At 42.4% G+C, this 25,536-nt stretch overlaps 1 protein-coding gene and 1 long non-coding RNA gene across 4 annotated transcripts in view; one reads left to right on the top strand and one right to left on the bottom strand.

The window, feature by feature from the left end:
- COLEC12 (collectin subfamily member 12) overlaps window positions 1-20,047 on the top strand; it is a 179,735-nt gene extending 159,688 nt beyond the window's left edge. Inside the window, exons 7-10 of the mRNA XM_081097472.1 lie at window positions 695-831; window positions 2,855-2,964; window positions 9,923-10,068; window positions 18,592-20,047. Coding sequence (XP_080953598.1) covers window positions 695-831; window positions 2,855-2,964; window positions 9,923-10,068; window positions 18,592-18,611 — 413 coding nt within the window. The 3' untranslated portion in view covers window positions 18,612-20,047. The remainder of the gene's footprint in view (window positions 1-694; window positions 832-2,854; window positions 2,965-9,922; window positions 10,069-18,591) is intronic.
- Window positions 938-25,536, bottom strand: part of LOC308523475 — a 59,433-nt gene continuing 34,834 nt past the window's right edge. For 2 of the 3 annotated variants that reach the window (XR_013996345.1, XR_013996346.1), the window contains exons 3-4: window positions 3,674-3,856; window positions 938-1,125 (exon numbers count right to left, since the gene is read on the bottom strand). This is a non-coding gene — a long non-coding RNA (uncharacterized lncRNA). Of the gene's footprint in view, window positions 1,126-3,673; window positions 3,857-7,005; window positions 8,576-25,536 lie in introns of those variants that run through there. The other variant, XR_013996347.1, reaches the window with a different exon arrangement.

The following is a 25,536-nucleotide window of genomic DNA, read 5'->3' as shown; positions in this document are numbered from 1 at the left end:
ATTTAACTGAGTCGGCCCTCAGGGACAAACTTGTCCCCAGACATTTCCTTCATGAAAGTCCAAGGCTGGCCACTCCCGACCCATCCTGTCCTCACTTTATGCCCTTCACCTGGGGACGGACGTCCCTCACTTAACATGCAGGTGGAACTTTGTGTTACTGAAGCCCAGATTTCATGGCTTCTGAGAACGTATTATGGTGACTTCTAGCCCTTTTCATAATTAAACCTTTGGTAAATTCTTAAATGCTGGGTTTGCACCCAAGCCTATTTTTCTCTCTTTGGACCCACACCCAATTTCACTTGATTTCCTTCAGTACCACTCGGGTCATCTTTGCTGTTCTGTGAGCCTGATTAGGTTCCGGGTTCTCCCATGCAGTTGTCTATAGGTTCCATATGACTCCAGACTGACGGTGACCATCTGTGCCTGCACCGCTTTTGGTTGTTGTTTCTGTCATTGTAAGGACTAATCTGGATGCAGAAGAACAAAGCACAGATATTTTCCAGATTATGTAGTTTTAACCATAATTGCAGCTCCCTGTACTTGTCTTTGCTCCCAGCATGTCCGGGCTCCACACACGGACACGGGGCTGCTCCAGGCCTGTGCGGGAAGCAGGGCCTCTTGCACACAGCTGAAGAAGGCATGGTGCTTTTCCTGTTTTGTTTTTAATCAGTGTTGTGAACCTTTGCACTCCTAGGCTGCCCGCCTCACTGGAAGAACTTCACAGACAAATGCTACTATTTTTCGGTCGAGAAAGAAATTTTTGAGGATGCGAAACTTTTCTGTGAAGAAAAGTCTTCACATCTCGTTTTCATAAACACAAGAGAGGAACAGGTATGTTTGCCGCATACTTAGAGTTGGGGAAAACTATAATTTAGGGATAGTTTACATTTGGAAATTGCATGCTTACTGGGGAGTCAAAGATATCAAGAATTCGTGGTCATATAAAAACAGAAGGCTGTATTATGGAGATCTGGGCTTTATCCAGTGACAAGAAGCATTCCTGGCATGGGAATTGTATCCTCCTGCTTCCACCTGGAAGATTGCTCGTCCAGCCTGGGAGTCGTGTGGCTCCTCCTGGTGGCTGTCAAGAGCAGTAACGCAGAAGAGAAGCCTGTGGGCTGGCACCTGAGGAGAGAGGGGCAAAGAGGCATGAGCACCATAGGGATAGAGTGAGGTGTAAGGGACCAGACATGTGGCCCCAGCAGGGTCAGAAAGAGCAGAAAAGTCCATAGGGACAGAACCCACACGAGCTAGTGATGGTGAGCACTCCGTTGGCCCTTATGTGTGCCAGGCACCGTTGCAAGCCATTTTCTCCTTTAAACTTTACGACCCTACTGAGGTCCCACAAGGTTTAAATGGTTTAATCATGGGGTGACCAATAATGCAGAGCTGAGCCTGAAAGTGAGGTCCATCTGGCAATACTGATGCTCTTTCTTCGGTGCCACACTGTTCCAGGGGCCTCCTTCCTTTTCCCTAAGTATCTCCAGCAACACAACCCAGAAGATAGATGCTTCCCACAGTAACTGACTGGGAGTGAGCATATCATCAGGTGCCGCGGCTTTAGGATGTACAGAGCTGGGCCCAATCCCAGCTCAGCCGCTTATCTTTATTACGTAGGTTGTTGTAAGGCATAAAGACACGTTGCATGTGACATACTGGATGTGGCACCTGGCCCAGGGAAAGAGCTCTATGATGCCATGGCTGTTGCTATTATAGACAAACACAGGAAGGGTGGGTGGTTGAAGGGGATGGAGCTGGCTGAACTTACTGAGTGGTCTGGGTGAGTTAGAGGAGGAAGAGCACCGCTGAAATATTACTTATGACTTTACTAGGGCCCCAGTGCATGAATTTGTGCACCTTGAAAGGAACCGTGGGCTGTGAGGCTGCAGTGGGCACAGGGACGGTCTCAGCCCATTCTCCGCGCCCCTGCCTGGCCCCTGGTCTGCTGGCAGCCCCGCTCCTGCCACATGCTGACAGTGCCACACTCGCTGACGGTGCAGAGCAATTGGGGCTGGCACCATCAGCAGGTGCAAGCGGCGGCAGCTGCTGCCCTGATTGCCCCTCAGGGGGAGGTGCAGAAGCCCTCAGGGGCAATCGGGGCCGGCAGCCACCGCTCGTACCTGCTGATAGCGCCAGCAGCGGGTGTGAGCACGGGGCGGGAGCGCAGCACATGGGAGCAAAGAATTTTCAGTAACCATCAGAGGCTTGCCCCAATGACGGCGACCAGCGTGGTCTGGCACCCCTGCTCACGCCCCCTGGTAGTCAGCACACGTCATAGCGACCAGTTCTGCCATTCGGTCTATCCTATATAATTCCTATATAATAAAAGGCTAATATGCAAATTGTCCCCTCGACCGGGAATTCAACCAGGAAGCGGGGCCGGCCAGCCGGACCCCACCTGTGCACAAATTTGTGCACTGGGCCTCTAGTATAGGATAAGAGGAAAACTGTCAAAGCCCCAAGACAGTGCCAAACAAAAATACAATAAAAAGGAGTACAGTGCCCTAACTGGTTTGGCTCAGCGGATAGAGCATCAGCCTGCGGACTCAAGGGTCCCAGGTTCGATTCTGGTCAAGGGCATGTACCTTGGCTGCGGGCACATCCCCAGTAGGGAGTGTGCAAGAGGCAGCTGGTTGATGTTTCTCTCTCATTGATGTTTCTAACTATCCCTCTCCCTCCCTCTCTGTAAAAAATCAATATATATTTTTTTAAAAAAGGAGTACAGCAAAAGCAGAGTAATGTGCTGACACACATTTTCTTTTAAATTGTCCTTATTTTCTAAATGTTGGGGGAGAAACCCCACAGACATCTGTTCCAAGAAATACTAATGTACCGTCTCTGGTTTATTGCTCAGCAATGGATAAAAAAGCAGATGGTGGGGAGAGAGAGTCATTGGATCGGCCTCACGGATTTGGAGCATGAAAACGAATGGAAGTGGCTGGATGGGACGTCCCTAGAGTATAAGTGAGTGCTCAGAAACTTCCAGCTCGGTTGTCAGACTCGCACTGTTCTGTTTTTCACCTCTTGCCTGACTTCCTACAATTTCTTCCTTAACAACTCTATGTCCTAGACACTCCGCACACTGAGGTTCCTGGTACCAGTTGTGCATTTCTATGAAGGGAAATTGTAGTTGGGATGATATATGCTATAAAGTAGGATTTTTTCTTTTTGTGGAGTGAACTTTTTTCATTTCTATGAAAGAAAATCAGACTCACAAAAACCACATATGTGGCTGAAGTGTTCTCTTTAAATGCTGCCATGAAGGAGAAGGGAGCCCAGATGACCTCAGGCACATTCAGAGTTCACCCTTAATCTGGTTGGACTTCTGTCTAGAGCATGATTATGAACTGCAAGTTTTACGGAAGTTCAAGTGTACTCTAAACAAAGGTGTTTGTGGGGTAACCGTCTCCTAAAGGTTTGAAGATTCCCTCGTGTGGTCCGATGTGACTTGGGTTCTCTGAAGAATGCAAGCATGTCACAGCACCTTCTCAGAGCTCCTAGGCCCAGCTGCCTACCCCAGGTGTCCACCGCCCCTAATCCTGCCCAAAGGTCTGATGATAACTAACTTCGTGCCAATTTAAATTTTACTTCTTCCTAGTCCTGCCTTGCTTCTGATGGATGTGGAAATATACAATAAACTGTACTAAATAGAGCAGAATTTCTAAAAACCCACCTCTGAATCCTTTCCTTTGCTGGAGACAGAAGACAGGCCCGTGGGTGTGCATAGGGGTGAGGGCATCTCAGCTTCAGCAGCATGTCCCGAGCGTGGAGGAGACTGCAGCATCCATGGCACCAGGAGAGGAGAAAGCAAGGGCGCTTCAGGTCTCAGGCAGTGTCACGGGCATTGAGGCCAGACCTGGAGGAGTCGAGGAGCAGGAGTGGGTCAGAGGTGGTGGAGAGGGGCTTCTCTGTACTTTTAAGTCATCCATGTGAAAATCACGATTGGAAGATACAGATGACCAGAATAGGGCCATGTCTTTAAAAGAAAGCGAGGGCCAAAAAGTCAAGGTGGAACATTTGAAGATTTTAGGTTGGCGGAAGATGAGCCTCGGCCTGGCCTGACAGATATCCTGTCCTTGGGGAGGGGAAGTGGCACCACACCCTGGTCCCCGGGAACGTGGCCGTCAGCCGGAGAAGAGTGCCCAGCATGGCTGAGGTGTACTTCAGGAGACTCAAACGATTGAGAGTTGGCATCTGAAATCGGAGCAGCGCAGGGCTGGAGGTGGTGTGGGAGGCAGTGGTGATTAAAGGAAAGGATGAATCTGACTGACAGGTAAGAATGCCAAAACCTTTTTTTTTAAAGGAGCCCAAGGGGTGCTGAAAAAATACCAGTCTCCCCCACTTTTCTCACAGCCATAAATGCAAAAAAGGTCTGGGTTAGACTCACTAAGAAATTCAATCTTAAGCCTTCCTCCAAGAAAAAAACCAACGGATTGGCGCATATGGAACGGGTTGAGGAGAAACATTACTGTCTACGCCAGCTCTCCCAGGCTCCAGCGAGAATTACATGATTTGGAAGGAGAGCACCAGCTTTCGTACCTGGGACCCGAGGTACCAAAAGATTACATCACCAGACACCTTCCCGGGACCCTGTCCCCAGCCACCCTGGAAGCCCCCCTGCGAGCTTTGGCTCTGCACCCCAGCCACAGCACCGACTGTGCTTCTCATTTTCCACCCAAAGGAACACATATATGTGTAAAAACCCGCAGGATCAAATTTTAAAAGCAAGAATAAACTAGGCAGACATAGCATGAGGCCTCAACACTGGAGGCTAATTTAACTTGACACAGAATAATAAACATTGCACAAACTAGAAAGAGCCAGTGCCGCTAGGGGAGAGCGCACATGCCCCGGGGCCGATGGTTGGGCTCCAGGCCCTGACCGAGCACTCTCAGCTGTGTGACCTTGTGCAACTACTCAACCACGCGAAACCTCATGTCCTCATATAGAAAGGAGTATCATGGAAGGACCTACATCGGTATTGTGAATATTAAATGAGATAATACACATACAGCATTTAGTACAGTACTTGGCCCATGGGGAGAGCTCAAGGAATGTCACCTGCTAGCACTGGTATTGTCATAATCCCAAGTATTTTCATGCTAGTCTACTAGCATGAGTACTACTAAGAGCAGAGTACTACTACATAGCATTTATATATTATACAGTGTCCTGACTGAGATGCCACACACAGTAGCCCAGGTATCAGACTAAGTTTGGAAAGAAGACAGAAAGAATGTTCTCTGCCATGCCTTGGCATAGGGGCTGAGTATCAGGCTCTCAGAGGTCTCCCCAAACACTTCTCACCTTTACCCTCTAGACCAGTGGTTCTCAACCTTCTGGCGGCCCTTTAAATACAGTTCCTCATGTTGTAACCCAACCATAAAATTATTTCCGTTGCTACTTCATAACTGTAATGTTGCTACTGTTATGAATCGTAATGTAAATATCTGATATGCAGGATGGTCTTAGGCGACCCCTGTGAAAGGGTCGTTCGACCACCAAAGGGGTCGCAACCCACAGGTTGAGAACCGCTGCTCTAGACCCTGGCTCGCCTGCCACAGGCTTCCTCTTACCTTTTTTACATACATTCACATGCCCTTTTGAAATTGTCTCAGGGTTTTGTGGTTTCTGTTAAAGAGGAAATAGACAAGGGATAAAAGGCTCTCTCCTCTGCCTCTTGAAACCTCTATGTTTTATGCTGATAGCTGATTGAGAAGGACAGTGCTGGAATACACAGACAAAAGTAACAGTCATATGGAGTGGATGCCACAGGCTGAGCGACACACAAATCTGAGCTAAGGTTTATTTCCTATACAGCATATGACCTGACTCACTGACTTAGGACCAGCTATTGAGGAAAAGGACGGCATGTGCTACAGTATCTGCGACATCTCAGGGCAGTGCCCAAGACAGGGTCCCAGATGCTTCAGGTCCACACACCAGTAAAATTCCAAAAGGAAGACTGGAGGTTGACAAACACTGCCTAGATTTTATTTGCCAACTATGGACGTGGGTTCTAAAAATCACCTATCAACAAATCTCAGCACAGAAAAAAAGAAACCTACAGTCCTTTTCAATAAAAGACTGCTGACCATCACACACACACAGAGTCCTTATTTTTCTCCTTTCACCGCAAGCCTGTGAAAACTCCATTCCTGCCAGCACCAGCCCCCCGACGGGTGACTGGCCAAGGTCCCATGGTAACAGTCAGTGATTATCCCGGAGCACCTGTGAGCCAGCCTCCATGCTGGCCTGCGGGATCCTTTCCAGAGTGTGTGGCCAGCAGTATGAGCGAGAGGTGGTATTCTTCCACTTATGTAAGAAAACCTGACTTCCAGGACCACAATCCAGAAGACATATGTACCAACCCTAAATGTGGCCATAGCAAAGAGCGGGGCTTCAAAGAATATTTCAACATTCTCCTCTCAGTAACCGACAGATCTAGTAGAAAACCCAGAAGGGATATAGTAGACACTACCAACTAACGTAACTTCATGCACATTATGGAACATTTTACCCAGTAACTACAAGTATATATGCATTTCAAGTACATATGGGATGTTCACCAAAAGAAACTATATGCTCGGCCCTCAAGTGTTGATAAATTTAAAAGCAGTGGAATTATGCAGAATATGTTCTCTAACTAAAGCAAAATTAAATTAGAAATGGAGAACAAAAAGCTATAAAATCCCCAAATATTTGGAAATTACAGGACACACTTCTAAATAATCTATGAATCAAAGAAGAAATCACAAAAGAAATTTCAAGTGTTTCAAACAAAATGAAAGTTTGTAAACATATCAAGTTTTTTTGGGATGCAGCTAACAATTTTAAAAAGGCATTTATAGCTTTAAAACACTTAGAAAAAATATTTTAAGTTGAAAAATCAATGATCTGAGCTTCTACTTTCAGAGGTTAAAAGAAGAAGAAGAAGAGCAATTAATTCCACATTAAGTAGAAGGAAGGAGACAAAGACTGGAAAGAATGAAACAGAAAACGTACAAACCAGAGAGGATCCGCAAGCCAGGAGCATGTCAAAGCCAATCTTTCCACTCTTGAGGGAACCAGTGCAGGCACGTCCTTTGACAGAAGTTGTCACTGTTAATGGAGGCTGAGTTAGCACAGGGGAGTCAGACACAAGTGGGATGTGCAGACTCTATCCACTTGTTCAGCGCAGTACTGTGAAACAGCCTTTTAAGGCCTTGCCTGCCCACCCGACTTGCCCTTGCCCACCTAGATCAATCACCAGAGATGTGATATTCTTCCTGAAGGTTTCCTGAAACACACTGAATCTCCTTTATTCTTGCCCACTTCTTGGTCCCCTGCACAGGACATCACTTGGTGGAAACATGCTCTCAAGTTACGAGTGACAGCTTTCATCTCAACATCACAAAGATAAAACATACCTGCCTTTCTGTCTACAGACTGCTCCAAACAACTTTATATAATAGAGGGCAAAGGAATGGTAGGCACCAGAAGGGAACACTCAGTGCCATCTAACTCAGCAATAACTCACTCATGCTTCATGTTTCTACCAGAGTGGCACTGGCTCAGGCCACTAGAGAGAAGTCTTCCACTGAACAGACCCCTATAGCAGAAAATTCTACAGCAAAGAAATACTCACCAGCAAGATTTTTCCTATTTTGAAGCCAGGCTCTTACCAGCAGAAGTTTTTTGGCCACGAAGCCTCAGTCAATCTTGCGGTCAATAAGAAAGTTACTAAGTTGGAAGGGGCAATTCCCAAGATTGGGACTTTGTGTTTTGTCTCCAATATGGTCAGCCCAGAATCCTGGGGGAAGGTCACACCCACAAGCGGATGTGCTTGTGTTTCCAATTCTCTGGACAGTGAGTCCGAGTGCTTCCGAGGTCCCTGGTGGACTTACAGTATGCTGTCCAACCACTTCTGTGACATGTGTATTATACTAGGATATAGTATGGGATGCAGGAATTTTTCAGCTTAGGCCTCTGCCATTCTTTTCCCATTCTTTGCCATTCTGTGTCTCCCTCCCCGCCCCTGCTCCCCCATCCTTCCCTCTCTGTAATTATGTCCTTTGGTGGGGATTTTTTTTTTTTTTTAAAGCATCCACGTGGAAGTCAACTATTTTCCCTCCCAACTTCATCTCTCTCTGGCAGTCTTCAGTTTTTAATTCATTTGTTTCTTGCCTGCTATGTGAGTTCTCTGAGGGCTGGGGCTCTGTCTATTCTCTATTTTGCTGTGTTGCCATCACCTAGAATTATCCCTGACCTCACAGTAGGTGCTCTTGTGTGAAAATGTGAATGAATTCGTATTTTTAACTCTCCCTCCTATGACCCTGTTTTTAATCTCATCAGTTGATGGTTTTATCTAAATTACCTTTCATCACTAGATTTATTTAAGTAAGGTCACTCATCATTTTTTTTTAATCCCAGAATATACATTTGATGTGGGAAAGTCTTCTATTTTGTTGCCTTATCCTTTAACTATAATTTTCAACTGTCCTTTCCCACTGCCCTCTGATTTTGCTGGGACGTCCCCAAAAGATGTGGGACGATTGGGCTCTCTCCTCGGGTGGCTCTAGGACACTGTGGCTGATGGAATAATGAGTCACAGTTTATGGGAAGCACTCCTGCTGCAGATGTTCTTCCCGACCCTCCACGTGAGGCAAGCTTGTCCTCTCAGGCAGTGACCACAGGCTTCTGTACAAGGCCTGCTTCTTAGAGAAAATTTACCTTTCGAGTTTTTAGTCTTGATAGCACATCTAACTTACTGCATGAAAATAGAGTAAAGAAGAGCAAAACTTGGCAAAGTGGTGATTTGAGCAGCGGCATCCAAATTAATAAGCCCCAAGTGAACTCATCCTAAAGAAAACTTGTTTTTAAGAATCTCTCTTCCAAAAAAGGCAGTGAAATGTCTGAGTCATTTTCAGTAAGATTAAATTACTGTTTCTTTCTAAAGCAACCAACGATCTAAAACTCAGCCACACAACCATAACCAAGTGTCTATAATTATAGGCTCTTGTAAATGTATATCAAGGGCCTCTCACTTTCTCTGCCTGACTCTTTGACTTAGAGAGGCAAGGTATCAAAATGTACAAGGATCCCTCTAGGTTCTCACAAGAGAGAGTGTGTGTGTGTGTATCATATACTCAGAGTGTAGATAAATTCATGCACAAATATTTACGTGTGTCCAGAAGTCAGCATTGCAGTACACGAAACCATCTTCATTCATCTAACTGTGTTGAAGAAGGATTTGCTCTCAGCATTGTGATGAAGTAACTCGATGAGTTGATTTCATGCAGACAAGGAAAACAACCTTGTAGGGAGATGCTGCAATACACACTATAGGCACATCTCGGTTCCAGACCACAATAAAGCAAGTCATAATCTTTTTGCTGGGGGAGGCTCTTGCCTTCAATTTGTAAAAAAAAAAAAAAAAAAAAAAAATCTGAAGCATAATAAAACAGAGCATTATAAAATAAGGTATAGCTGTACTCTGCAAAACAGCTGATTCTTATTCTGAATAAGAGTTATGCATGCGCCCTGGCCAGGTGGCTCAGTTAGTTGGAGGGTTGTCCTTTGCACTAGAAAGATTGTGGGTTCAATTCCCGGTCAGGCAATTGGTTGCAGGTTTGAACAGGAGGCAACCAATCGATGCCTCTCTCTCTCTTTCTCTTTCCCGTCCACCCTCCCTTCCTGCCTTCCTCTCTCTCAAAAAAAATAAATAAATAAATAAAAATTTTTTAAAATCCATAAACACATCCTTGGGTGAAGATTAAAAAAAGAGTATGCATGGATTTTTAAACAATGCATTTTCCTTCTAAGACAAATGACATGCTTCAGTTTTGGGGTTTTGTTTTTTTTATATTTCCCTGCTGCTTTGGGGGGAAAGAAAACTTCTACATGACTTTAAAATAACATTCAATTTCTGTTCTGTTAAAAGAAATTGGAAAGCTGGACAGCCAGATGACTGGGGCCATGGCCATGGGCCAGGAGAAGACTGTGCTGGGCTAATTTATGCTGGGCAGTGGAACGATTTCCAGTGTGAAGACATCAATAACTTCATATGTGAAAAAGACAGGGAGACAGGTAAGCAGTAGAGGGAACTGAAGAGGGAGCTGCAGAGGTTATATCCTATTAAAGAGCAAGAGGGCTCTGAATCCAGTCCTGGTTTTGCCACTGAGGAATAATCATAGCATCCTCTTAATGAGGTCGTTGTGAGGAGGCGATAATAAAGATGCCTAATGTAGAGAAAGTACTCAATAAATGTTAGACTAACTAGCCTAGGTTACACTGTCAGACATTTGTTCTTTAACATATGGCACCAGTATTATATTTTTTTCATAGAGTTCCATACACAGTTCAGGTAGCCAAGCATTTAATTCCACCTGTATTTATTTAGCATTTACTATGGGCAAGATGCTATAGTAGATAATGGAGAGATATAGTCAGTGCCCCTTATAAGTTAATAAGCCAAAGAGGCTTTTAGAGATTTTTTCCATTTCAAAAGTACTTATCTAAAGCTTCATTTAATACATGACCTTCTTTAGAATGTGTTTTCTTAATTTTTTTCATCACAACTAGATTTAAAAGTTTTAGGGAGAAGGAGTGAATCTAATAGTTACGGGATTTCTTTTGGAGGTGATGGAAATGTTCTAAATTGTACAACTTTGTGAATATTATAAAAACCACTTTAATTGTATACTTTAAATGATATGTGAAGTGTATCTTATTAAGCCTTTATTTTTTTTAAAAAGTTGGAAGACCTTGGAGGGCAGGCACTATCTTTGCACTCTCCCTCTGCCATGCTGCAGAGAATCAGTATATTTCTAAAGGGTAACCCGGTTTTTTGCAGCTGCTGCTCAGGGGACATGCCTTGATCACCTACTTCTAGAGCTTGCATTCCTCAGTTCCCATGGGCTAGTAACAGAGACACAGTTCTCGGCCAGCTACCACCCCCAGGGCACAGCACACACAGCAGAATGAATTACACCCCAAGTGTTTCTGTGAAAGAAACCTATTTGCTTGTCCTGGAGCTTCAGCAAGGGGGGCAAGGCTTCTGGTTTGGCACATGTCTAGGGGACTTCTGAGGCCAGTGGACTCCATCTTTGCACACTTACTCTGCCTCATTCAAGGTAATCAGTATCTCCTAGAAAGAAGCCTGTACACTCATCTGGTGCCCTGACCATTGCGACAACTGCTCAGGAGACACTTCTAGTTCACCCAGCTCTGGTTGCCAGAGGAACAAACACTTGTGGTCCTACTGTGTACATTTACATATCTTAAAAGCAGCTGCCTGAAGATCTGGCTTCCAATCAGTCCAAATCTGGGTGCTGACTGAGATCCTCTCCTTGGGTACCTCTCCTTTGGATCTGCCTCAATTACTGGGGGACTAATTATAAAATAGGCTACTTGGACAATCAAGAGCTAGGGCAGGGTTCAACGATAAGGTTCATCTCTTACACAAGGCTACTCCCTCAAGACTGGAAAAGGTGGCACTTTAATGTATAGAAACCAAAATGGGGAATCAAGGTAACTGAAAAGAAATATGTTCCCAAAAAAGAACAAGATAAAACCTCAAAAAGTACTTAATGAAATGGAGATAATATAAGAAAGTGCCAAATAGAAGTCACAGAGCTGAAGAATACAATAACTGCAATGAAAAATATACCTGTGGGATTCAACAGTATACTAGATGAAGCAGAGGAAAGGATAAGTGAACTGAGAGAGGACAGTGGAGCTCACTAACTCAATCAACAAAGAATTTCAAAAAGTGAAGATAGCTTAAAGGAATTATGAGACGTCCAGTGGATCAACATTCACATTATAGAAGGTCCCAGAAGAAAAAGCAAAAGATAAGCTTATTTAAAGAAATAATGATTGAACATGTCTATAACTTAGGGAAGAAATGTCCATAAGCTGGATCAGACATCTAATCCAGGAAACCAGAGCACTCCTAAGAGGAACCCAAAGAGACCTGAAGCAGGTTTCTTAAAATATCAAAAGTTAAGGGAGAAAATATTAAAATTAGCAAGAGAAAAACTACTTGTTGCATACAAGGAAACTCCTATGAGACTATCAGCAGGTTTTTTTTTTTCAACAGAAACTTGGCAGGCCAGAAGAGAGTGGCACAATATATTCAAGTGCTGAAATAAAAAACATCCAACCAAGAACACTACTTGGCAAGCTGTCCTTAAGAATTCAAAGAGATTAAAAAATTTTCCAGAAAAGCAAACCCTAACGGAGTCCATCATCACTAGACTAGTCTTATAAAAAATGTTAAGCTGAAAACAAAAGTAACAGGGTAACAGATGAACATGTAAATTTCACGGGTAAAGGTGAATATAATAAAATTCAGAATAATCTCATTTTGTAAAGATGGTACATTAATCATTATAGAGCTAGTATGAAGTTTGAAAGAGAAAAGTAGTAAAAATAACTGATAATTTGTTAAGGGATAAACAATAGAAAAAGATATTCATTGTGACATCAAAAACAAAAAATGGTGGGGGAAGAATAAAAGTGTAGAGCTTTAGAATGTGCTCAAACTTAAATTGTTTTTAACTTAAAATAGGGTGTTATAAATATAAGCTGTTATACATAATCCTCATGGTAACTACAAAGCAAAAACCTATAGTAGATACACAGAAAAAAAAGAGAGAGAGAGAGAGAGAGAGAAAGGAATCTAAGCATACCACTAATGAAATTCATCAAATCACAAAGGAAGAAAGCAAGAGAAAAAAGAGAGAGAGAAGAAAGGAACAGAGGAATTACAAAACCACCAGAAAACAAATGGCAATAAGTACATTCTTATCAATAATTACTTTAAATGCAAATGGACTAAATTCTCCAATCAAAAGACATAGTGGCCCAGCCGGTGTTGCTCAGTGGTTTACAGAGCATTGACCTATAAACCAGGAGGTCACAATTCAATTCCTGGTCAGGACACATGCCCAGGTTTTAGGCTCGATCCCCAGTAGGAGGCGTGCAGGAAGCAGCCAATGATTCTCTCTGATCAATGATGTTTCTATCTCTCCCTCTTCCTCTCTGAAATCAGTAAAATGTCTTTAAAAAACTTTTTTTTTAATATATGAGTGGCTAGATAGATAAAAATACAATCTATGTGCTCCCTACAAGAGATTCACTTCAATGAAGGACACACAGACTGAAAGTGAAAGGATAGAAAAAGATATTCCATGCAAATGGAAACCAAAAGAAGTTGGGGTACCTATATGTATATGAGGCAAATAGACTTTAAAGATTTTTTAAAATTGATTTTTAGAGAAAGAGAAACATTGATGCAAGAACAAACGGAATGGAGCCCACAACCAGGGCATATGCTCTGACCAGGAATCTAACCAGCAACCCTACGGTGTGTGGGATGACACCCAACCAACTGAGCCATACTGGCAGGGCAGGCAAAATAGACTATAAAACAAAAACTGTAATAAGACCAGGTCATTACGTAATGATAAAGAAGTTAATATAAGAGGATAAACATTTGTAAGTATTTATGCATGCAACACATTATATTTGAAGCACCAAAATATGTAGAGCAAATATTAAGAGAACTAAAGAGAGAAATAATACTACATTGATAACAGAGGACTTTAATGGATAAATCATCCAGATAGATCAGTGGTTCTCAACCTTCCTAATGCCACGACCCTTTAATACAGTTCCTCATGTTGTGGTGACCCTCAACCATAAAATTATTTTCGTTGCTACTTCATAACTGTAATTTTGCTACTGTTATGAATCGTAATGTAAATATCTGATATGCAGGATGTATTTTCATTGTTACAAATTGAACATAATTAAAGCATAGTGATTAATCACAAAAACAATATGTAATTATATGTGTGTTTTCCAATGGTCTTAGGAGACCCCTGTGAAAGGGTCGTTCGACCCCCAAAGGGGTCACGACCCACAGGTTGAGAACCGCTGAGATAGATAATCAGGAAGGCAACATTGGCCTTAAACAACACATTAGACCAAAAGGACTTAACAGATATATACTTAACATTCCACCCAAAAGCAACAGAATATGTATTCTTCTCAAGTATATATGGGACATTGTCCAGGATATATCTTATGTCAGTCCACAAAACAAGTCTTAATAAGTTTAAGAAGACTGAAATATCAAGCATCTCTTCTGACCACAAGGATATGAAACTAGCAATGAGTTACACGAAGAAAACTGGAAAATTCACAAATATATGGAGATTAAACAGTATGCTACTGCACTACAAATGGGTCAAATAAGAAATCAAAAGAAATAAAATATCTTGAGCCCGGCCAGTATTCTCAGTGGTTAGAGATCAGCCAAAACACCCAAGGGTCACAGGTTCGATTCTGGTCAAGGGCACATACCTGGATTGCAGGTTCACTCCCTGCCCCGTCGGAGCGAATGCATAAGACCACCAATGGATGTGTTTCTCTCACATCAATGTTTCTCTCTCTCCCCCCTCCTCCCTCCCTTCCACTCTCTCTGAAAAGCAATGGAAAAAATATCCTCAGGTGAGGATTATTAGCAACACAAGAATACCTTGAGACAAATGAAAATGGAAACACAATATACCAAAACTTAAGAGACTCAGCAAAAGCAGTTCCAAGAGGGAATTTCATAGCAATAAATGGCTACATCAAGAAACAAGAGAAATCTCAAATAACCTAACTTTACACCTCCAGGAATTAGAAAAAGAACAAATGAAGCCCCAAATTGGTAGAGGTAAGGAAATAAAGGTAAGAGCAGAAATAAATGAAATGGAGACTAAAACGGCAATAGAAAAGATTGATGAAATCAAGAGCTGGTATTTGAAAATAAAAAAAAATAAAAAAAAAAGGATGGCCACAAATATAATCTGAAATGAAAGAGGGCATATTACAACTCATTGAAGAAGACACAAATAAATGGCAAGATATTCCGTAATTATGGATTGGGAGAATTAATACTGTTAAAATATCCATACATACCAAAGGAATCTATAGATTCAGTGCAATTCCAATCAAAATCCCACTGGCAGCCCTAACCAGTTTGGCTCAGTGGATGGAGCATTGGCCTGTGGACTGAAGGGTGCCAGGTTCGATTCCGATCAAGAGCATGTACTTTGGTTGCGGGCACATCCCCAGTAGGGAGTGTGCAGGAGGCAGCTGATCGATGTTTCTCTCTCATCGATGTTTCTAACTCTCCATCCCTCTCCCTTCCTCTCTGTAAAAAATCAATAAAATATATATATTTTTAAAAATCCCACTGGCATTTTTCACAAAAATACAACAAACAATACTAAAATGTGTATAGAACCACAAAAGACCCCCCACGTAGCCAAAGTAATCTTGTGAAAGAAAAAAAAAAAGGCTGGAGGCATCACACTTCCTGATTTCAAACTCTATTACAAAACTATAGTAATCAGAGAGAACCAAGATGGCGGCATAGGTTAACGCCGGAGTTTGCTGCTTTGAACAACTACTTCAAAAGTGAAACCAGAAAACGGAAGGGACATCACCCAGAACCACAGGAACGCTGGCTGAGTGGAGGTCCTACAACTAGGAGGAAAGAGAAACGCATACGGACACTCAGAGGAGGCGCAGTGCTGAAGTCAAATTCTGAGGTGCGGAGTGCGCGCGCAGAGCGGGCTGGCGGCGGAGGGCGTGGTTGGCGTTTTCAATCGGGAGGGAGTTGCAGACTCTGAGCTCCAGATACAGGCGAGTCTTTAGGGACCCAGACTCAAACGGGAGAAGCGGGACTGTCTGGCTTCGGTCAGAGCGAGTGCAGCCTTCTCTCCGAGGTTTGCAGCGGGTGCTGGGACTCAGAGAGGCAGAGCCCCTGGGGACAGGACTGAGAGCCGCCATAACTGCTCTCTCCGGCCCACCCTGTTGATCCTGTGCAACCTGCCCCGCCCAAGCCCTGCACAGAGGCATTTGCCGGATAGCCTCAGGCAAAAGCTAGATTAGCACCTCCCTAGAGGACAGAAGTTCTCTCACTGCAGACACAGCTGATTCTCATAGCCACTTGGCCTGGAGGTCAAACCCTCCCTGGTATTAGCTACAGCAATCAAGGTTTAACTATAAGACTGCGCACAAAGACCACTAGGGGGTACACCAAGGAAGCATAACAAAATGCGGAGACAAAGAAACAGGACAAAATTGTCAATGGAAGATATAGAGTTCAGAACCACACTTTTAAGGTCTCTCAAGAACTGTTTAGAAGCCGCCGATAAACTTAATGAGATCTACAAGAAAACTAATGAGACCCTCGATCTTATATTGGGGAACCACCTAGAAATTAAGCATACACGGACTGAAATAACGAATATTATACAGACTCCCGACAGCAGACCAGAGGAGCGCAAGAATCAAGTCAATGATTTGAAATGTGAGGAAGCAAAAAACACCCAACCGGAAAAGCAAAATGAAAAAAGAATCCAAAAATGCGAGGATAGTGTAAGGAGCCTCTGGGACAGCTTCAAGCGTACCAGCATCAGAATTATAGGGGTGCCAGAAGATGAGAGAGAGCAAGATATTGAAAACCTATTTGAAGAAATAATGACAGAAAACTTCCCCCACCTGGTGAAAGAAATGAACTTACAGGTCCAAGAAGCACGGAGAACCCCAAGCAAAAGGAATCCACAGAGGACCACACCAAGACACATCATAATTAAAATGCCAAGAGCAAAAGATAAAGAGAGAATCTTAAAAACAGCAAGAGAAAGAAACTCAGTTACCTACAAGGGAATACCCATACGACTGTCAGCTGATTTCTCAACAGAAACTTTGCAGGCCAGAAGGGAGTGGCAAGAAATATTCAAAGTGATGAATAGCAAGAACCTACAACCAAGATTACTTTATCCAGCAAAGCTATCATTCCGAATTGAAGGTCAGATAAAGTGCTTCACAGATAAGAAAAAGCTAAAGGAGTTCATCACCACCAAACCAGAATTATATGAAATGCTGAAAGGTATCCTTTAAGAAGAGGAAGAGGAAGAAGAAGGTAAAGATACAAATTATGAACAACAAATATGCATCTATCAACAAGTGAATCTAAGAATCAAGTGAATAAATAATCCGATGAACAGAATGAACTGTTGATTATAATAGAATCAGGGACATAGAAAGGGAATGGACTGACTATTCTTGGGGGGGAAAGGGGTGTGGGAGATGTGGGAAGAGACTGGGCAAAAATGGTGCACCTATGGATGAGGACAGTGGGTGGGGAGTGAGGGTGGAGGGTGGGGCGGGAACTGGGAGGAGGGGAGTTATGGGGGGGAAAAAAGAGGAACAAATGTAATAATCTGAACAATAAAGATTTAATTAAAAGAAAAGAAAAAAAAACTATAGTAATCAAAACAGTATGGTGTTGGCACAAAAACAAACAATAGCCTGGTTGGTGTGGCTCAGTGGTTGAGCATCGATCCAGAAACCAAGAGGTCACTGGTTTGATTCCTGATCAGGGCACATGCCCAGGTTTTGGGCTCGATCCCAAATAGGGGCATGCAGGAGGCAGCAGATCAATGATTCTCTCTTATCACTGATGTTTCTATCTCTCTTTCCCTCTTCCTTCCTCTCTCTAAAAATCTATAAAAACTTATTTTAAAAAAAAAAACAGAATAGATCAATGGAACAAAATAGAAAACCCAAAAATAAATCCATGCATTTACGGCCAATTAATTTATGACAAAGGAGCCAAGAATATACAATGGGGAAAGGACCATCTCTTCAGTAAATGGTACAGAAAACTGGACAGCCATATGCAAAAGAATAAAACTGGACCACTATCTTATACACAAAAATTAACTCAAACTGACTTAAAGACTTGAATATAAGACCTGAAACCATAAAACTCCTAGAAAAAAAAACAGGCAATAAACTCCTTGACATCTGTCTTGGCAATAACTTTTCGGATTTTACACCAAAAGAAAAGGCTACAAAAGCAAAAATAAACAAGTGGGACTATTTCAAACTAAAAAGCCTCTGGCATAGCAAAGGAAACCATTAACAAAATGAACATGCAACCTACTGAATGGGAGAAGATTTTTGCAAATCATAGATCTGGTTGGGGACTAGTATCCAAAATACATTAAAAACAAAAAAAAATCTCATACAACTCTAGCAAAAAAAAAAAAGTGTCTAATTTAAAAATGGCAGATGATCTGAATACTTTCCCAAAGACATACAGATGGCCAACAGGCACATTAAAAGATGCTCAGCATCAGTAATCATCAGGGAAGTGCAAATCAAAACCACAGTAACACCTCATACCTATTAGAATGGTCATTATAAAAAGAAAAGAAGTGTTAGAGAAGAACACAAATATCTAAACAAGAGACTACAAATCAGTAGCGAGTGAAAAGCTTACCCGTGTTTGTTTGTTTCCCTTGTTTGGTCATTTGGGATTTGAGTTGGGACTACACTTCCCCAGAATAGGCTCCTTTGAAATGAATCTTACCTTTTACTTCAACTGAATAATGCTAGGCATTTCTTTGAAAAAATAAACATTATTATGTATTTTGGAATCTTTCCTCTAAAAAAACACATGTTCTTTTTTTTTAAATTATACATTAATGTTATTCTTTAAAAACAAAACTAACACCCATCCTTTTCCCTCTCTTTTAGTGCTATCATCTGCATTATAATGGACTGTGATAATAACATGAGCAAATTTTCGGACAGTTCTCAAAGGCAAAGGATACTTCCTTCTGATCGTATCACCTGCTCACCAGATTGGAAAAAGCACTGAAACCCAACTCCTGAAAAAATTGACAGCTAATGTTCTTTACCATTTGCCATTACTCAAGGACTTTGGAACTAAAATGTTCCCCCAGTATGAGATACTGATTTTTAGTATGGACTGAATCACATAGATTTATCAGCCAGTAACTGTACAGTGTATGCAAATCATATCTTCCAAAACATGGAATGCTCCGATTATAAAAAGATTATTGTTGATTGTTGACCTTTAGGAAGAACTTACACATATACTGTGTAAACAGTACCTGACATTTCTAAAATCCCAAATGTAGGAAAAATATGCAGACATAGAGATATATAGGCCAACTCTTAATAATATGAAATATACTTAAAGAGCTTTTAAAACTGTATTTTTGTACAAAATATGTGCCTTTTTTTACAGTTTTTTTCCTTTTTATTTTTGTCATCGTTGCCATTTTACCAATATAATACATGGAGCCAAAGAAAACAATATGGTACTAATAAAAACTCATAGGGTTTCTTGTCAGATTTAATTTTACCCAATGGCAAAGAATCTTTTAGTTGTGGTTTTAAAAAAATAATTAAATATGTGTGTGTACATATATATTTTTAAACGTTATCATTTCCTCAGAGGAGTCAATCATGTGAAATATCTAGAAATACCCTTACAGATTTTGCCAGTGTAGTTAAGCCTGAGCACATACATGGCTCAGTCAAGTGGGCTGTGCATTGAGCCCATCACCAACCAACACCCTTGCTGTGTGCCTGGCCAAGCCCAGAGCTTAACTCAGGATGTGCCTCTCCTCATTTTGGTGGGGCCGGGGGTGGCGGAGAGGCATCTGTTGGGAAGAGTACAGCACCTGAATCTGGCTGTCTAGAAGATCCTGATTTATGGCTGAGGTATGAATATACTTGGTTTTAGACCCATACCAGAGCTGATACTGACTGTCAAGAATGCATGGCCTCACATCAGCCAAAGGCAGAGATGCTAGAAAGATGGGGACAGCTATGTGCTACCTGGAAAGTTTGTCAGGTTCTAAAAATTACATAATTTGAAAAAAAATAAAAATAAAAATTACACAATTCCAAGGCACATGCATGATGAAATGCAAGAATAAACTTTTGGCCACTTTGAACTTTTACAAAGAACCTTTCCTCTGAGCCTATCTTCCGTCTACTCCTTGATTTGCCATTGAAAAGTCTAACATGAACTGTGCTTAAAATAAGCACCAGATATAACTGATGCTCAATGGTAAGATTTCCATCCAACAGACCCCCCTCCTCCCTTCCCAAGCTCCCCACGCAGTGCTGCTACCCATTCCAAATACAATGGTAAAAGAATAAAGACAATTTGACTTTCACATCTGCTGCGCGGACTGTTGCCTTGTTCCTGGTCCCCAGTCGTGCTGTCTCTGCAGCACGGAACGGCCATCTCCTCAGCACCTTTATGCCCTGCTGTCCTGTGCATGTGGCCTGGACAGGCTGGCAGGACCAATCATCGTCTGGGCCCTGCATCTTCAGGCTCATAGACTCAACTCAATCCTCTTTTTCATCAGAAGCAACTTGAAATTAAATGTCTGATGCTGTCATCAGAAAAGAATAGTGCCAGCTCCAGCACTATCCCAGCCCTAATGACTTACTGAGTGTTTATCATTTGTCTGCCACTGACTGGAGGGCTTCAACCAGATGGCCTCAAGTCATCTTCCCGGCAGCTCTATGAAGTAGGACTTCCTACATTCCCCATTTTACAGAGAAAGGTGGGGCTCAGGGAGGTGATGTGATTTGCTGAGTCACCATCACCAAGGAGTGATGCAGGGTTCAGACTTGAGCTTTGAAAATGTCCTAATTTTCTTTAAGTACCAGGGTCCTTCTTAATAGGCTCAGTGAATAAAATCAGATGAATATCGCACATTATAAGAAGCCTCGTGTACATTACTCCTTTGGATGTTAAGCTATTTACACAACAGGTTTCTATTCACCTACTCACAACTCATACTCTTTGGGGAAAAAAGTTTTGGTAACTATGATGAGGTTTTCAGGCACTTGGCTTGCTACATGCTATGAGCAGATGGAAAACGTTTTTCTTTTCAAATGGCTCTCGAAAGAATGAAGGCACAATTGGGGGGGGGTGTGGGGGAGGAGTGGACCTTTTTTTTCCTCTTCAATAATCAATGTTCATCAGCTCTTCCCCTATCCTTCCAATTTGTAGTAGAGTTTAAGCTAAAGCAGACAACCAAATCGCAATAGCTGCTCCCATTAAAAAACAAAAAAAAACACAAAAAATCCCACAGATGTTTAAAAGCTCCTTAAATCAGGTACCACCACCAAGCATGTGTATTTTGCCTCCAATCACAAAGCTGATCTCTTCTTAAAAAAGTAAGCATGTTAACTCATTTATGACTCACACAAAAATAATATTAGTTTAAATATATTTATTACTTTCACATAATCTTTTCTAATCTTGGTGCAAAACCGAAAGTCCTTACTCTAGAAAATAGGAAACGGAGGTTAAGATTTGCCTGTTGCTCACATTGCTGTCACAGCTGTTTTCAAAAATTCAAATCCGGTCAGGTCCCTCATTCTTCCATCCCTAAATCGAAGTCCATCCTACCCTTTACCCCCAGCTTACAATCTTCCACAGGAGGACATCCATGCAGGGGCCATACGGCCATTGGTGACCAGGTTCCCAGACACCTCTCTCACCTTTCTCCCAGCTGCAACTCCACTTGCCCTCACCAAGCACCAGAACAGTCTTACAGTCCACCTGCACTTTCCTCCATGCTCTTTCTTACCCCATACTTTACCTGGATTTCCTCTCCTATCCTTTTTACCTGGAAAGTACCTCCTTTAAGACTGAGTTCAAGCATCACTTCTTGCCTGAATCCTTTCTCAAAAAAACACCCTAAAGGTAGAGCTGGTTCCTTCTTCCAGGCCAAATGCTATGTACAAGTGCTCAAAGCAATATGAAAGAAAACTCTGTACTGCATTAGAAAATCTACAAGTTAGCCTAGAAGCCTAAAAATTACTGAATTAAGAAGAAAGGTGAATGTGGCCAGTCAATTATGAAATATTAAAAGAACGGAAGGGTGAGAAAAGTCATGAGTAAGGAAAGAATTTATGTTGATATTAGTTGGTTATTTCATAGCCAAGATATTGAATGTATGTATAATATACATATTACTCCATCAAAATAATGGAAGATTGAGTGAAAAGAATCAGGTGGTAAAACAGATTTCATTCTATTGACCAGCATATAGCCAAGTCAGGGAAAAGCTCTAGAAACTGTTTCTAAATGGCAGTGGAATAGAATCTCTTTTCTTCCTGTTATACTCAACAGATTTAGAAGTACAGGCAAACTCAAGCTTTTTAACAAGATGTTTCGTTGTACAATAGCAACATTTTCCTGGGAAGATTCCCTTAATGGCATGGCATTATATCCCTTTTATAAATCATAAAGCAGATGTTGAAAAGTTTTTGCTCTACCTATTCATCCTTTTTCCTTTCCTAGATATCCTTGTTCAAATAAGCACATATCGCCCCATAGGCAAAAGTCCAGGGAAAAACAGGTTTTTGGAAAATCTATGTTACTCTGTCAGAGGCAGAGCCCTTGGTTTTCAAATTTTCAATGAATGAGTTTATGAATGAACTATCTCAGTCCAGCCCTGTCTGCCATGGCCAGGATTGTGTCCCAGTCTCCAGCCTTCCTCCAAGGACTTATTAGCCCTAAATCTGCAAAGCAGGGATAACCCGTGCAACTTAGGCAGGAGTCAGCTGCCAGTGAGGAGACTCCTGCCAACAGCTCATCCAAAGAGGTCATTAAGTGGGCTTAGCCAAAGGGTCTCCATTTAGTCCTCTTGGCCAGGAATGGAGAATTGTCCTTTGGCCAGTCTTCCAAACTTTGGTGCCAGGGTTTGCTGTGTTCTTTAATCATTGCTCATTGCCATGCCCCATAAAATCATGCCTGGAAGCTGCAGGGAATTATAAGATTCTTAAAATCAATGGCTGTGCCCTGGAGCAAAGGAGCTAGGCCAGGCCCCACGTAACCAAGCACAAAGTGCTGACTGTATAGTAGTTACGAGAGCACCTACTATGGGTTAGGAACATGACATATTCTATCTCCAATCCCTATGTAAATAAACTGAAAACCAGACAACTTAAGTAATTTTTCCAAGAACTGAGATTTGAACCCATGGCCATCTAGCTCCCACCCGCCATGCTGTCTCCTATGCTCCAACAGTGATCTTCCTTGTCAGCCTGGGCTGCCTGCATTGTATTTTGTTCTTTGTCACAAGAAATTGGCCGAGTCACCAAGATTACCTCTTTCCTAAGAGAATCAGGGAACTAATGGAGGAATCCCAATTTGCACACTTTAGATAAAATTACTAAACCCTTAGTTGTCAATGAGCAAAGAGGCCAAAGACAACTTGGTGCCCAATGCCACGGAAGTCCAAAGAGATAGTTTGCAGAAACCACCTAGATTCTAGAGATGCTGGACTTCACAGTTTTCTGATATAACTAAAGGCCCGGTGCATGAATGTGTGCACCAGTGGGGTCCCTCAGCCTGGCCTGTGGGATCGGGCCAAAACCAGCTCTCCGACATCCCCTGCGGGATCCCAGATTGCGAGAGGGCACAGGCCAGGCTGAAGGACCCCACCAGTGCACGATCAGGGCCAGGGAGGGACACGGGAGGTTGGTCAGCTGGGGAGGGATCACAGGAGGGCTCCAGGACATGTCGGGCCCATTTTGCTCAGTCCCGATCAGCCAGACCCCGAGCAGCAAGCTAACCTACCAGTCGGAGTGTCTGCCCCCTGGTGGTCAGTGCATGTCATAGCAAGCGGTTGAGCGGCCTTAGCATATCATTAGCATATTCCACTTTGATTGGTTGAACAGACAACCGGACACAGCATATTAGGCTTTTATTATATAGGATTGGTGTCAAATAAGAGATGGGCTTTGGAGTCAAATTTTCTTATTTTCTTCAAATCCGTACCTTCCTCCACCCAGGTATCTTATGTAATGTAAAGTACTGTATATTCTTACTGACATTCTAGTCCTTAGAACCTTCCTCTACTGCACACCCAAGAATAAAATGCTGCAAGGACACACCACTCTTGGGGAGCTCTTCACAATCAGCAACACCTCAGTGGTACATCTGGCCCCAGGATCAGGGCTTCTGAGGATGCATGGACAGAGCACAGCCCTGACAGAGGTAACCCATGAGCCCCTCATCCAAAAAACTGTCTTCATTCTTATCTTACTGGGCTTCTCTACAGCATTTGAAACTGCTGAAACTGCAAACTCCTTTCGCCACTCCAGTGTTTGTTTTGGAATCAGGCAGACCTGGAGCCGACCCAGTTAGGAGCCCCACATCCTCCACTCTCTCCAGTGTGGTGTTGGGCCAACTGGTCAACCTCTCAGGACCTCGGTTTCCTCATAGGTGAGGATGCACAGAGGATACTTTGGAGATGCTATCCAAGGTTTCTCCTTCTGATTCCTTGTGCCCTTTCCCTTGCCTTCATCATTCAGACAAAGAAACAAACAGAATCCTAAACTGATCTGTATTGAATGTGATCTTAAGCTTTTCATAATATTTATCTCTAGGCGAAAAAATGAACAAACTAAACGAAAGCAGTTTTCCATAAACACTGTTCTTAGGGAAAAGGCAAATATGCTGAAATCAAAGAAATAACTGCTCACCTGTGAGTTTTAAAATTAGGCTTTTTTGGAGCCTAGAATGGAGACAATATATTGAAAACAAAGCAATTTTTTTGCTGCAGCAGGCAGGGGGCTTAAGAGAGAAAAATGAGAGAGACAATGTTGAACTCTTAAGGGATTAGGATCTAGACCAGTGGCTCCCAACATGGGGCACACGCCCCACAGGGGGGCAATTTGATTTTTAAGGGAGACAATTTGAGAATGAGTAAACAGTGAATTTTAAAAGTTCTTATGGTTCTAGGGGCCTCATATACAGTATATAAATATATATTGTGACATATTTATGCATTTTTCTTTATAATATGTTTTGAAACTTTATTTGCTACTTTTTCATATCATTTCACTATTACTAGAGACCCGGTGCATGAAATTCGTGCATGAGTATGGTCCCTAGGCCGGGCCGGCAATCAGGACCAATCGGGTCCTTTGGGCTGCTGGCCGGGGCCTTCCTTCGTTCCGTGACACCCCCTGGTGGTCAGCACATGTCATAGCAAGTGGTCGAACTCCTGGTCGGTTGAACTCCCAAGGGGACAATTTGCATATTAGCCTTTTATTATATATGATTTTTTTTTTTAACAATTTCTTAGTTATTTCTTCCTCAGTACTTCAACTGTCCTTTCATTCTTTTACTTTTCTCTTTCATGGATGCAATGTTCTTTGGAAGCTTGTTTAGACCAAGTTAATGGCCTTTTAGGCTTCCTCCATGTGAATAGGAGTTCACTTTTTGAATAATAACTATATGTCCAGGGGGAGGGGGCATTAGGATTTTAGAGATGCTTAGGTGGGGCATGGCCAAAAAAAGGTTGGGAACCACTGACCTAGATAATTCTGCAGAGTTTATACTATGAGCTGAAAAACAGGAAAAAAAAATGTATGATGATATAAACAGATTTTTTTCTGCTTAAAAAAAGACAAAGAGTAATTCATCAACTGTGGGAAAAAGGGACAGGAGGGCTATAGCCAACATTTAGGTCCCAAAGAAGTACCCCTTCCACTTATCAAAAACCTTGGACAGAAGGGGAGAGAGAAAGCCCAGATAATCTTACAGGGTATCCAGGGCCAAAGAGACCATTGCCTGGCTCAGAATTCAAGTCTTATGAAGAAGACTCATGCCCAGCTTGGCACCAGAGGATC

This window comes from Myotis nattereri, assembly GCF_964212035.1.
Source record: "Myotis nattereri genome assembly, chromosome: 8".
Classification (NCBI taxonomy): domain Eukaryota; kingdom Metazoa; phylum Chordata; class Mammalia; order Chiroptera; family Vespertilionidae; genus Myotis; species Myotis nattereri.
The sequence above is the reverse complement of the archived record's forward strand: the minus strand, read 5'-3'. Positions and strand labels throughout refer to the sequence as shown.